We start from the raw sequence: 15,026 nt of genomic DNA, 5'->3' as shown, positions 1-15,026 counted from the left end.
TAACGTCGGTGCCTTTCAATCATAAGGTTCCTGGTTTGAATCATTCCAAGATTAATGTTTAGTTTAGTTTAGTGAAGAAAGGGATCAGGAGGGACACTCAAGTCCCCATCAAGGACCCTATAGAAGAGGGGGAAAATTGAAGACACAAACACTCAGACCCAAGACGCGATTCCTGCTTGCAAGAGGATCTTAAATACATACATACATACATACATACACCCTTACACACATACATACATATGTGGGTTACGTTTGTTTACGTTAAGTAATGGAACGGGCGAGAGACGAGAAGAGAGAAGGTTAAACGGAGTTAGTAAATCTGGAAACTTAATTTTGTTTATTGATTCAAAACTGTCTGAGTATCTCTTAACAACATTTTGTATTACCTTAGCAAAACAGCTTTTATTTACTGCTGATATACGCCTATGGAATATACCTATTTTGGAGTTCGTCTTCATAACTTTGGTGTAACTCGGGCTCGAATGCAAAGGAACTCCGGACCCGGGTGTGTGCTGCAGACTCTACTAAATCCTGTTATTTTTAGATATTTATTTAGAAACGTGTTTATATGCAGCTATTACTGGCTTATGTAAGTGTCATTTTCTCTGAGACCCACACTCAAATAGAGTTACACAAGGACAATCTGTTGGGCATATTGGGAACCATGAACGGGTAAGGTAAATGCATTTAGGGACACTTCTTAAAACAGTTTTCTTTTCGTGACCTTCTTTAAAGAAGCTTTTAGAATCGTACATACGAGAGGCTGCAGTTGTATTGGTTATTCAGTGCATCTCTGTGGGATAAAAACTGTGAAATATCCGACATATTAGCTACCAAGTGTGGGCCACTAAGTAATCGTGCAAATAATCTCACCCTATGATAAACTACTTCTCTTCTGGACTTCACTCAAAAAACTCAGTTACTTGTATCGCTATAATTAAAAGGACAGCTAAAAGATATAATTATTTCTAACTAATGAAAGGAGAACGTTTACTACAGCAATCTGGTGAAATTTGTATGTAATTCCTACATTGAGCACGGCTTGAAACTTCAAAGTTATGCTTTATAAGATCTATTCCTCGATGATAACGAACGAATACTATTATTCATCATGGTACCATTGCGATCTGCAGGCAGAGATTGGAACTGGTCAAGTAAGCGGAACGCGATGTGACCGACATAATAGCCAGGCTCTGTTTATTTTGGGCATGGGTGGTGAAATCCGTTGTAACAATGACTAGCTAACGTTGAAAAAGTTGAGAAAAATAAGGTCATTTTCTAATTACCTTTCTGTTAGCTATACACTGTTACAGTTAATACGTTTCGATCATATGGGTCATCAGTAAAGAGTGCAATTATTCATGACCAATGTTAAAATTTTTTCGTCATCTTGAATAAAAAGTTCTCCGGCAACAGAGTATGTCCCCTGTTATAGAAGTAAAAAGAAGGAAAGAAAGAAAAGAAGAACATGAAACGGCCAACAATCTAACATAGAACTTGAAATATGCAGGAACACGTTTGGTAAGAACGATTTTGACCAAATGACCTTATTGTTAATAGCACTGATCTCCCTAGCTCTTTCCACGATCCCTAATTAACTGTGAACTACTGGGGTATGTATATATCCAGTCAGACACCACACTGTCCCACGCAATTGTAAACCATGCAATGATCCCTATATAGCGGTGAACTACTGGGGTATATATATATTTTTTTATATTTATACTACAGCTTCAAATCTTTTATATAAATATACATAAATGTATATACACTTAGGAAGGGGGGGGGGGGTGGGGTGGTATGATGGCTAAATTTGCCTGGCCTACTATGCCTGTATGGCATCACCTAACACGTTATAGTTACAGATAAAATACATTTTACTTACCCTTGGAAGGTAAGTAAAGTTAAACAATTTCTCGAAGTGAATGTGATCTGTAAAGCGGGATAAATGGTCAATATTATTTTCAAGTATAGTGTCTAGTTATATTCAATATGTATGAGGACTACTATTCCCAGTATTGAAACTGTTGACCTTATTTCAGGGTCGTGCAACGTTATGGTTTTTAAATGCAAAACCGATTCACACTGATTTTTTTTACCACAGTAAATACTGGATCATGCTGATAAATATGATAAATCCGTAGCATGTGCTATTAGGTTTACAGTAAGAACCGAGGATATGTGTAATCCAAACAAATGCATCAAGCTAGAAGATTTGTTGGGGTTACACGTATCCTCAGTTCTTTCTGTAATCCTAATAGCACATGCAGCTGATTTATAACACGATCCAAATTTTACTCTTGTACAAAACTTAAATATTTACAGTAGTTAATGTGTTTTCTGTTTGTATCGTGTGAATAGCAGAAAAGGAAATTGTGCAGTTTCCTGCCAAGTTTTAACTTATCGTTGGATATATTGCGGCTGAGAACCTCCAAAATGTGTATTATGTAAGTTCAAGATTGGAATATTTTGTATTACATAATTTCATAAGAAATTCCTTCGTTTCTCTGCAGATGTTATCAACATTGCAACAACAAACTTGTTCACAACTTCTTTAAAAGTTACGTGACGTTAATTGGTCAGCGCAATATTTACCTCCTTTCTTGGCAGGGCACCAATCATTTCTCCTGGCCAAATCACATACTGTTCTGTCCACTTTGAAAGGTAGTTCACTGCCTTGCAATGATACCCGGATTGACCATACGTCCTTTGCTGCAAATTTACCCAAAACAGAAAGAGAAAAATATTGCCATATTTGAATGTTAGTAATAATAACTTATCGTATTTCCTGCCCGACTACCTGATACCACTGGTCGGATTAAACAAACTTGCCAATTTAAATAAATGGGAGAAATAATCAACTGATATAAAAATCGGCTAAAATTTGACCAACTACTGAGTCTGTGTTCGAGTAAAACTAATGCACCATGCAGTAAGTAGAATATCTGGAGAGTGTCGACGAATCGTACATCTCCAGTTCATTCTGGATTGTTGTGTATGGAGAGGTGGCGGGCGGGGAGGGAGATCATGATCAATTTCATGTATACTTACGGTACACCATATTGATAACGAGTTTGATGAGACTTCCTACTTTTGGCGGATTTGGTGTAAATGAAAAGTTGAAGTTTTCCATCCAAGGACCTAGGAAAAAGAAAGTATACAAATCAGAAAGTGCGGAGTCAGCCTTGGTTTATCATAAATATAACCTTTCGCCATCCAGACACTGCCCGAATTCTCAACTTGACCGTCGTGCCTTCGTTTGCGGAACGCGGTGAACACCGGTGGACTTACAACTGACCTCGGAACACTGATCGACGTATAAGAGCAATCACAACGACTGTTCCGCTGTTAACGAACGGAGCTCATTTAGGTCACATGTACATTTGTCAAACCACTGATGGGTTATATTTGTTGAAACTGGGCGGCTTTAAGTCCGTCGCAGACTGTACGACTGTACCCGACCCGATCCGACCCGACCCGACCCGACCCGATTTTTCGTGAAAAATGTATAACCGTTGTAACCAATGGCTATATTTGTAAAACGTGTATAGTTTTAGTTGTGAACCCGTACACACGGCACGGCTAGCAGTCTCGACGAAAACGCTATATAGGCTATTCAGTGTTCCAGACCGAAGCCGATACGACATAAAACTGACCAAAGTCATGATCAGTTATAGTCTTAAACACACATGCACAATGCACGACTATATATCCACGATTTTCCTCGTAACTACAGTCGAGTTGTGTTGGGTCGTCTTCAGTCCTGGAGTTTTGCAGCTGGATTTAGTTGGTGAACCGCCGCACACTCCCGGTGTGATGCGAATTTTGACCAAAAAGACAAAGAAATGCCATGGCCTAACAAATGTATAACCATCTACCGGAGAGTTGATAGCAACTTGAAACTTGAGCGTTTTATTTAGATATCGTACGCTATCGAATCAAATATGGTCTATTCGTACTCGCACGCAGAGCCTACTCTATAGTGTAGTTCATACTATACCTCATATGGCTTTTAACTATTTATGGTATAGCTCATAGTACTTATAGTATAGCTCATGTGTATAGCTCATAGTACTCATAGTACATCTCATAGGGCTTGTAACTACTCATCTAATAGTATATCTTATGTTGTCGCTCATAGGGCTTGTTGGTCTACTCATAGTATATCTTATAGTATTCATAATAGAGCTCGTAGTATAGCTCATGTATATCTCAGAGTAGTCATAGTATAGCTCATAATAATCATAGTATAGCTGATAGTATAGCTGATAGTAGAGCTCATATGGCTTGCTAGTCTACTCATAGTACATCTTATAGTTTTCAAAGTATATAGCTCATAGTATAGCTCATATATAGCTCATAGTATAGCTCATATATAGCTCATAGTATAGCTCATATATAGCTCATAGTATAGCTAATAGGGCTTGTTGGTCTACTCGTGGTATATCTTATAGTTTTACAGTAAAGCTCATTGTATAGCCCATGTATAGCTCAAAGTACTCATAATATAACTCACGATACTCATAGTGTAGCTCATCGGGCTTGTAACTATTCATAGTATAGCTCACAGAAATCATAATATAACTCGTAATACTCATAGTATAGCTCATCGGGCTTGTAACTGCTCATCATAATAGCTCATAATACTCATAGTGTAACTCATAGGGCTTGTAAATATTCATTAGTATAGTTCATAGTACTCATAATATAACTCATAATACTCATAGTATAGCTCATAGTACTCATAATATAATTCATAATACTTATAGTATAGCTCATAGTACTCATAATAAAACTCACGATACTCAAAGTACAGCTCAAAGGGCTGGTAACTGCTCATAATGTAGCTCATAGTACTCATAGTGTAGCTTATAGGGCTTGTAACTGCTCATAATGTAGCTCATAGTACTCATAATATAACTCATAATACTCATAGTATAGCTCATAAGGCTGGTAACTGCTCATAATGTAGCTCATAGTACTCATAGTGTAGCTCATATGGCTTGTAACTATTCATAGTATAGCTCTCATAATATAACTCATAATACTCACAGTATAGCTCATAGGGCTGGAAACTGTTCACACATAGCTCATTGTACTCATAGTGTAGCTCATATGGCTTGCAGCTATTCATAGTATAGCTCTTAGTACTCATAATATAACTCATAATACTCAGAGTATAGCTCATCGGGCTGGAAACTGTTCATACATAGCTCATAGTACTCATAGTGTAGCTCATATGGCTTGTAGCTATTCATAGTATAGCTCATAGTACTCATAATATAACTCATAATACAGATAGTATAGCTCATCGGGCTGGAAACTGCTCATAATGTAGCTCATAGTACTCATTGTGTAGCTCATAGGGCTGTAGCTATTCATAGTATACCTCTGTACTTATAATATAACTCATAATACTCATAGTATAGCTCATCGGGCTGGACACTGTTCATACATAGCTCATAGTACTCATAGTGTAGCTCATATGGCTTGTAACTAATCATAGTATAGCTCATAGTACTCATAATATAACTCATCATACTCACAGTGTAGCTCATATGGATTGTAGCTCTTCATAGTATAGCTCACAGAACTCATAATATAACTCATTATACTCATATTATAGATTATAGGGCTGGTAACTGCTCATAATGTAGCTCATATACTCATAGTATAGCTGATAGGGCTTGCAATTATGCATAGTATAGATCTTAGGGCTTTTAGGTCTTCTCATAGTATAGCTTATGATAGTAATTAACAAGATCTTCTATTTTGAAGAAGGTACCATTCTGCACTGATAATTAAAGGAACGACAATGAACGGTGAAGGTGTTTATGATTTTAAAAGTAGAGAGAGGAGGCGGTGTCAATTCAACCACTGATTTGGATAGCGGCATGAACCTTGATGGAAGGGCCATGCAGAAGCAAGTCAATGAATGTATAAAGAAGAACGTTCGGGCCTGATGTCGTTGACGGCGACCCCCATTAGGAAGACTAGGAGGGTGAGCGAGTGGTGGGTGGTAGGGTTTCTGAAATAGCGCGTTCTCGCGAGGCAGATTTGTGCTATAAATTTGATCGTTAATTATAAGTCTAAATCTCCCCCACCTCCCGCCCATTACGTACGTCATTGAGACGAGTTACCTGAAAATCATATTCTGTTTGACCAAAGTTACCGGTACCTCAAACTAAGTCGTAAACGATGCAACTTGGTAAAACTTAAAAAAAGTTGTACACGGGAAAATTAACCTTATTCTATATGCCTAATAATAAGAAGAGAGCGAAATTAGTTTACAACCCTATGCAAAATATAGCGTAAAGCTTATTAAACAGCAATCATTAAAGACTTACCAGAAATTTGGTACTCGCATGGCATTGGCTGATCTTTAATAGTCGAAGATGTCTCGTGACTGTGTACCCCGTAGAGATGACTAATTACCGGTGACGCAGGCAAACCATTTGTCATCGGAAAAGCCATCAGAAACAGCAAGAGAACGGACATCATTGCTACAATTATTACTGGTCGTAGTATCGAAACTTCAGCAACAATTTACTAATGAAGACGACAATTAATATGTTCGACTGGTAATAGCAATTACTCAAGGATGGTTGGTGAAACATGAATAACAATCTCAGGTGCTGACATCGAACACAGTTACTAGCAAAATAGAACTAGGAACTTCCGTATTTTATACAATATCATAATATATGCTGAATAATTGAAAAACCGTGGAATGCATGATTTGAGCTTGAATACTGTAATTGTTAATCCCATGGGTATATATTTAGCTACAGTAAAACGTAAGTTACCCTACAGTAGGCCTCAGTGCAGAACAATATCATCTTTGTTCATGGTGTAACTGCAGTAGGTTTTAACATCTGTGTACGTACTGTCGGCCTTTGTGTATTTGGCTAAAAGTATTCCTATATAGCTCCAAGTCTTTGCCTAGGCTAACCCAGTTTGCATTGAGTTAATTGCACGTTATTGACCTATCAGATTTCCACATTTATTATTACACCGAATCTTTTTGCAAGTAGTTGTACATAATTACCTTAAACATAATCATGATGAAAACCCTTGCTAGCTTGCTAGTATGATACTAGCGGGTAGTTTTTGGTTGGCTCAAGAGGACTTAATGGATAAAGATGACTGAGAAAATTCGTGTATATTTAACTAGTGTTTATTACAACGTGCTACGTAGTTAAGGCTTTAGCGGGAAGGGTGCACACAACAATACGAAAGTGATATGACATGAGAAACACTATACGAATAGAACACATACTTTATGATGTGATAACTAGCTTGGTAATTTTGGAACTATTTAATTATTCGCCAGCCTTATCAGGTGACTGCACGTGATGTTTCTTCACATGTCAATCATCACCGATATCGGGATTTGGAATATGTTAATGAGCTAAATTGATGTCGATTTAAATAGATATATGTCAATTTGAGTTACTAGAAACTGGTATAAGTCTAAGGAAATTGACTTCTACCGATTGGATTCGACATATCACCGATTTAAACTGTTAGATGTTGATTGAAATCGACATATGCCGATTTAATTTACATATTATCGATTTAAACTGGTATATGTCGATTTAAATCGGTAGAAGTCAATTTAAGCTGCTGGAAACTGGTATAAGTCGAAGGAAATTGATATATATCGATTTATATCGGTATAAGTCGATTCCCCACGATTTGAGACTAATAGCCCGCCCATAAGCAACCAGATCCAAATTGGAATGCTCCTAATTTGTCTGTGAATCCAGTAGATTCCCCAGAAGTTGTTGGTGCAGTACAAACGCACTATGAAGTAAGCAAACGGAAGGCTTTTAAACCGCTAAAGGTTATAAAGATCCAATGTCAGGGATAGTCACTTCGGATATCCTTAAGGAAAAACAACAAAGGGATTCTACTTTGGCAAAAGTGCGTGCAAAACTAGATGAAACTATTATTCATAAAACGGGAAGAACCTACTCTTATGTCATGAAGAACAATATAATCTCCTTCTAGATCTTTAACCTTTTCCCCTATTCAATAACGCCACTTGCTCAACGATATAGATTTGGAATCACTACGATAATAAGGTAGGTAGAAAACTACACACAGTCATGAAGTCTGTATGACAACTGCTGACAACCAAATATGGTTTGAGTCCTTTTCAATGAACACCAACAGTTATTCAGTAAAATTGATACCATGCCTCCCACATGTCTTTCCCAAACTTGAAAGCGTGAAAGTTCCTCTTTTATACCCCCCCCCCAAAAAAAACGGGGGCTTTATGTCGTGACAAACGCTCAAGAGAAAGATCATGAGTGATGGTTGGGTGTGTGATTCCTGTAACCTATCTGAATTATAACTTACATAAGTGTAGCGTTATGGGGAAAGACGTGTAAGTCTCGTTAATGTTGAGATATTTACTGAATTAATAATATACTATGTAGAAACACGTTTTCAGATATTGTAGTCTTTTAGTTTCCTAAATCACTTTTCTGTTTATGCATATAACTATAAATTATAACGGTATGATATCTATAATTGTTTCTTTTGAAATTAAAATCGGGCTCGAATCAAATGAAGTTAGTCGGATAGAGCCATGGTATTTACTAAAGTGGCGTGCACGGAAACGGGGGTGGCGGGGGGGGGGGGTGGGGAGAGTCGGCTAGGACATGATGTTGCCAAGCTCTCACCTACAATCATCAGTCGTGGGAGTTTTCTATATTTAGCCTATAGGGAGAATTAGAGTACTGCTACCGGTGTACAACCCCAGTTCTATTTTGCGGACTCACATAAGGTATTTATTAGGACGAAATTGTCTTTAGAATATATAGACCGACCTTGAAGTATAAATATGACTCAGAATGCACCATTGGTTGTTTCTGCACTTCTTTTGTTAACTGTGGGATAAGTCACAAACCCCTCTACGGCTTCAACGACCATAGGGAGGCATCCATCCTTTATAAGATCTTCTAGTCTCATATTTATATCTGTCAGAGGAATTTTGAGTTTGGCCTTCAACTTTCGACAAGTTAAGAGCACACACGACAGACTTTCATTTTTGGATTGTCAAGAGTTCCAATACGATTCTGAAGGTGTTTTGGTAGCTCGAACATATATGTAAGTATTGAAAATGTTATCACTTTGTTAATAAGTTGATCACAGGTTCAACAATTGTTGTTTTTTTTAAAATTTCATCTCGTTAATTGAATGAATGACAAAACATAACAGCATGAACCTCCTATTCTGCTAGGAGTGTTAGCTCAGTGGGTAACGCCGGTGCCTTTCAATCATAAGGTTCTCTGCATGGTTCGAGTCACTCCAAGATTAATGTATGTCGTCCAGTTACAGGAGTTGTTGACAATTGACAATTCATAATCATGGAAGTTAAATATGAATGTAAGAGACTGACTTCGGTCAGCTTGCGGCTTTGATAAGCAAATGAGGCTTCTTCGCGAGTTTCTACTTGCAGGAGGATCTCATATACATACATACATATTTGGGTTACGTTTGTTTACGTTAAGTAATGAAACGGGCGAGAGATGAGAAGAGAGAAGGTTAAACGGAGTTAATAAATCTGGAAACTTACTTTTGTATATTGAATCAAAACTGTCTGAGTATCTCTTAACTACATTGTGTATTACCCTAGCAAAATAGCTTATATTTACTGCTGATATACGCCTACGGGAATATACCTATCTCGGAGTCCGTCTTCATAATTTGGTGTAACTCGGGCTCAAATGCCAAGGAACTCCAGTCCCGGGTGTGCTTGGCCAGACTAAAATCCTTAACATATTTAGATACTTATTTAGAAATGTATTATTATGCAGCTAGTATCGGCTTATGTAAGTGTAATTTCTTTTGAATATCCACACTCTAATAGAGTTAAGTAAGAACAAACTGGTGAAGTATACTGGGTGCCATGAAAGAGTAGGGAAAATGCCTTGAGGGGCACTTCTTATAACACGTGACATTCCTGAATGAAGCTTTTAGAATCGTACATAAAAGAGTTTTCATTTGTATTGGTTTTCCATTGAATCTTTATGGGATAAAAGCTGTGGCTTATCCTACATATTAGCTATAGGAAGGGGGCCGCCATGCAACCGTAAAAATAATATCACAAACTATTGATAAACTACTTCTCGTCTGGACTTCACTCAAAAATATGTCGAACTCAGTTACTTGTCTCGCTATAACTGAAAGGACAGCTCATAGATATAATTATTTTTAACTAATGAAAGAAGAACGTTTACTACAGCATCCTGGTGAAATTTGTATGTAATTCCTACATTGAGCACGGCTTGAAACTTCAAAGTTATGCTTTATATGATCTCTTCCTCAATGATTACGAACGAATACTATTAGTCATCACGGTACCATTGCGATCTGCAGATAGACATTGGAACTGATCAAGCGTGGGTGGTGAAATCCGTTCTAACAATGACAAGTTAACGTTGGAAAAGTCGAGAAAAATAAGGTCATTTTCTAATTACCTTTCTGTTAGCTATAAACTGTTACAGTTAATACGTTTCGACCATATGGGTAATCAGTAAAAAGTGCAATTATTCGTGACCATTGTGATAATTTTTTCGTCATCTTGAATAAAAACTTCTGCGGCAATAGAGTATGTCCCCTGTTATACAAGTAAAAAGAAGGAAAGAAAGAAAAGAAGAACATGAAACGGCCAACAATCTAACATAGAACTTGAAATATGCAGGAACACGTTTGGTAAGAACGATTTTGACCAAATGACCTTATTGTTAATAGCACTGATCTCCCTAGCTCTTTCCACGATCCCCAATTAACTGTGAATTACTGGGGTATGTATATATCCATTAAGACACCACACTGTCCCACGCAACCATATACCATGCAATGATCCCTATATAGCGGTGAACTACTGGGGTTTATATATTTATTTATATTTATACTACAGTTTCAATTCTTTTATATAAATATACATAAATGCATATACCCCTGGGGTTGGGGTTGCGGGGGGGGGGGTGGTATGATGGCTAAATTTGGCCGGCCTAATTTGCCTATATGTCATCACCTAGCACGTTAGTTACAGATAAAATAAATTTTACGTACCCTTGGAAGGTAAGTTAAGTTAAACAATTTCTCGAAGTGAATATGATCTGTAAAGCGGAATAAATGGTCAATATTATTTTCAAGTATACTGTCTAGTTATATTCAATATGTATGAAGACTACTATTCCCAGTATTGAAACTGTTGACCTTATTTCAGGGTCGTGCAACGTTATGGTTTTTAAAAGCAAACAGATTCACACTGAGTTTTGTACCACAGTAAATACTGGATCATGCTGATAAATATGATAAATCCGTAGCATGCGCTATTAGGTTTACAGTAAGAACTGAGGATATGTGTAATCCAAACAAATGCATCAAACTAGAGGATTTGATGGGGTTACACGTATCCCCAGTTCTTTCTGTAATCATATGCAACTGATTTATAACACGATCCAAATTTTACTCTTGTACAAAACTTGAATATTAACAGTAGTTACTGTGTTTTCTGTTTGTATCGTGTGAATAGCAGAAAAGAAAATTGTGCAGTTTCCTGCCAAGTTTTAACTTATCGTTGGATATATTGCGGCTGAGAACCTCCAAAATGTGTATTATGTAAGTTCAAGATTGGAATATTTTCTATTACATAATTTCATAAGAAATTCCTTCGTTTCTCTGCAGATGTTATCAACATTGCAAAAACAAACTTGTTCACAATGTTCTGAACAGTTACGTGAAGTTAATTGGTCAGCGCAATATTTACCTCCTTTCTTAGCAGGGCACCAATCATGTCTCCTGGCCAAATCACATACTGTCCTGTCCAGTTTGAAAGTTAGTTCACTGCCTTGCAATGTAGCATTTGCAGATACCCGAATTGACCATACGTCCTTTGCTGCAAATGTACCCAAAACATTATTTGAATGTTAGTAATAATTACTTATCGTATTACCTGCCCGACTACTACTGGTCGGATTAAACAAACTTGCAAATTTAAATAAATGGGAGAAAGAATCAACTGATACAGATAATGATGAGATAATGATCAATTTTATGTATACTTACGGAGCACCACATTGATAACGATATTGATGAGACTTTCTACTTTTGGTGGATTTGGTGTAAATGATAAGTTGAAGTGGTCCATCCAAGGACCTAGGAAAAAGAGAGTAAACAAATCAGAAAGTGCGGAGTCAGCCTTGGTTTATCATAAATATAACCTTTCGACATCCATACACTGCCCGAATTCTCAACTAGACCGTCGTGCCTTAGTTTGCGGAACGCGGTGAACACCGGTGGACTTACAACTGACCTCGGAACACTGATCGACGTATAAGAGCAATCACAACGACTGTTCCGCTGTTAACGAACGGAGCTCATTTAGGTCACATGTTCATTTGTCAAACCACTAATGGGTTATATTTGTTGAAACTGGGCGGTTTTCAGTCGTCGCAGACTGTACGACTGTACCCGACCCGATCCGACCAGACCCGATTTTTCGTGAAAAATGTATAACCGTTGTAACCAATGGCTACATTTTTAAAACGTGTATAGTTTTAGTTGTGAACCCGTACACACGGCACGGCTACCAGTCTCGACGAAAACGCTATATAGGCTATTCAATGTTCCAGACCGAAGCCGATACGACATAAAACTGACCAAAGTCATGATCAGTTATAGTCTTAAACACACACGCACAATGCACGACTATATATCCACGATTTTCCTCGTAACTACAGTCGAGTTGTGTTGGGTCGTCTTCAGTCCTGTAGTTTTGCAGCTGGATTTAGTTGGTGAACCGCCGCACACTCCCGGCGTGATGCGAATTTCGACCAAAAAGACAAAGAAATGCCATGGCCTATAACAAATGTATAACCATCTACCGGAGAGTTGATAGCAACTTGAACTTGAGCGTTTTCTTTAGACCTCGTACGCTATTGAATCAAATATGGTGTATTCGTACTCGCACGCAGAGCCTACTCTATAGTGTAGTTCATACTATACCTCATATGGCTTGTAACTATTTATGGTATAGCTCATAGTACTCATAGTAAAGTTCATGTATATAGCTCATAGTACTCATAGTACATCTCGTAGGGCTTGTAAATACTCATCTAATAGTATATCTTATATTATCGCTCATAGGGATAGTTGGTCTACTCATAGTATATCTTATAGTATTGATAGTATAGCTCATAGTATAGCTCATATATAGCTCATCGTATAGCTGATAGGGCTTGTTGGTCTACTCTCGGAATATCTTATAGTTTTCATAGTAAAGCTCATTGTATAATTCATGTATAGCTCAAAGTACTCATAGTATAACTCATAATACTCATAGTAGAGCTCTTCGGGCTTGTAACTTCTCATAGTATAGCTCATAATACTCATAGTGTAGCTCATATGGCTTGAAACTGTTCATAGTAAAGCTCATAGGACTCATAATATAACTCATAATACTCATAGTATAGCTCACAGGGCTTGTAACTTCTCAAAGTATAGCTTATAATACTCATATTGTATAGCTCATATGGCTTGTAACAATTCATAGTATAACTCTTAGTACTCATAATATAACTCATAATACTCATAGTATAGCTCACAGGGCTGGTAACTGCTCATAATATAGCTCATAGTACTCATAGTGTAGCTCATAGGGCTTGTAACTATTCATAGTATAGCTCATAGTACTCATAATATAACTCATAATATTCATAGTACAGCTCATCGGGCTTGTAACTTCTCATAGTATAGCTCATAGGGCTAGTAGCTCCTCATAATATAACTCATAGTACTCATAGTGTAGCTCATAGGGCTTGTAGTTATTCATAGTATAGCTCTTAGGGCTTGTAGGTCTTCTCATAGTATAGCTTATGATAGTAATTAACAAGATCTTCTGCATCATTCTGCACTGATAATTAAAGGAACTTCGACAATGAACGGTAAAGGTGTTTATGATTTGAAAAGTAGAGAGAGGAGGCGGTGTCAATTCAACCACTGATTTGGATAGCGGCATGAACCTTTATGGAAGGGCCATGCAGAAGCAAGTCAATGAATGTATAAAGAAGAACGTTTGGGCCTGATGTCGTTGACGGAGACCCCCATTAGGAAGACTAGGAGGGCGAGCGAGGGTGGGTGGTAGGGTTTCTGAAATAGAGCGTTCTCGCAAGGCAGATTAGTGCTACAAATGTGGTCTTTAATTATAACTCTAATCTCTAACACCCCCACCTTCCGCCCCTTGTGTACGTCATTGAGACAAGTTACCTGGAAATCAAATTCTGTTTGACCAAAGTAACTGGTACCTCAAACTAAGTCGTAAACGATGCAACTTGGTTAAACTTACATGTTTGTTTGAATACATACTTTGTTCGTCCATATTAAACCATAGGGTTAAAGTACTGGACAATTAAAAGGAGTTGTGCACGGGAAAATTAACCTGACACTATATGGGCTAATATTATATAGATGGCCTAATAATAAGAAGAGAGTGAAATTAGCTTATAACCCTATGCAAAATATAGTGTTACACAACGTTAATCAATGACTTACTAGATATGTGGTACTCGCATGGCATTGGCTGATCTTTAATAGTCGAAGATGTCTCGTGACTGTGTACCCTGTAGAGATGACTAGTTACCGGTGACGCAGGCAAACCATTTGTTATCGGGAACGCCATCAGAAACAGCAAGAGAATGGACATCATTGCTACAATTATTATTGGTCGCAGTATCGAAACTTCAGCAACAATTTACTATTTATTCAAGGCTCGTTGCTAAAACATGAATAACAACTTTAGGTGCTGACATCGAATACAGGTATAGCAAAGTTGAACAAGGAACTTCCGTATTTTACACAGCAGCGTAAGTGTGAAAACAATGGACGAATGGATGAATGACAATGGGCGAATGCATAATGATGTCATCACGGAGGTTCCTTCTTGCAATCGGGTCGTCAATATTTGTTATTGACATAAAACTTGACAACTTTAAACTTCCTCTTCCCCC

The 15,026-nt window shown here is 37.6% G+C and overlaps 2 protein-coding genes across 3 annotated transcripts; both read right to left on the bottom strand.

The window, feature by feature from the left end:
* Positions 1-306: 306 nt before the first annotated feature.
* Positions 307-6,747, bottom strand: LOC139977897 (uncharacterized). Of its 2 annotated transcripts, XM_071987611.1 has the most exons (5): positions 6,348-6,709; positions 3,052-3,141; positions 2,596-2,712; positions 1,886-1,932; positions 312-1,426 (listed from the first exon to the last, which is right to left on the bottom strand). In XM_071987611.1, the coding sequence occupies exons 1-5, from the start codon at positions 6,499-6,501 to the stop codon at positions 1,340-1,342; spliced, it is 495 nt and encodes a 164-aa protein (XP_071843712.1). In that variant the 5' UTR covers positions 6,502-6,709; the 3' UTR covers positions 312-1,339. The 2 variants fall into 2 exon arrangements, with proteins under 2 accessions (XP_071843714.1, XP_071843712.1); XM_071987613.1 differs by lacking the exon at positions 1,886-1,932 and having other exon boundaries at positions 307-1,426; positions 6,348-6,747.
* A 1,994-nt stretch (positions 6,748-8,741) lies between these two features.
* LOC139977892 (uncharacterized) lies at positions 8,742-14,919 on the bottom strand. The gene is made up of 5 exons (XM_071987599.1): positions 14,572-14,919; positions 12,088-12,177; positions 11,789-11,917; positions 11,089-11,135; positions 8,742-10,630 (listed from the first exon to the last, which is right to left on the bottom strand). The coding sequence occupies exons 1-5, from the start codon at positions 14,723-14,725 to the stop codon at positions 10,544-10,546; spliced, it is 507 nt and encodes a 168-aa protein (XP_071843700.1). The 5' UTR covers positions 14,726-14,919; the 3' UTR covers positions 8,742-10,543.
* Positions 14,920-15,026: the final 107 nt, after the last annotated feature.

The sequence above is a fragment of the Apostichopus japonicus genome, chromosome 12, assembly GCF_037975245.1.
Source record: "Apostichopus japonicus isolate 1M-3 chromosome 12, ASM3797524v1, whole genome shotgun sequence".
NCBI classification, from domain to species: Eukaryota; Metazoa; Echinodermata; class Holothuroidea; order Aspidochirotida; family Stichopodidae; genus Apostichopus; species Apostichopus japonicus.
The sequence above is the reverse complement of the archived record's forward strand: the minus strand, read 5'-3'. Positions and strand labels throughout refer to the sequence as shown.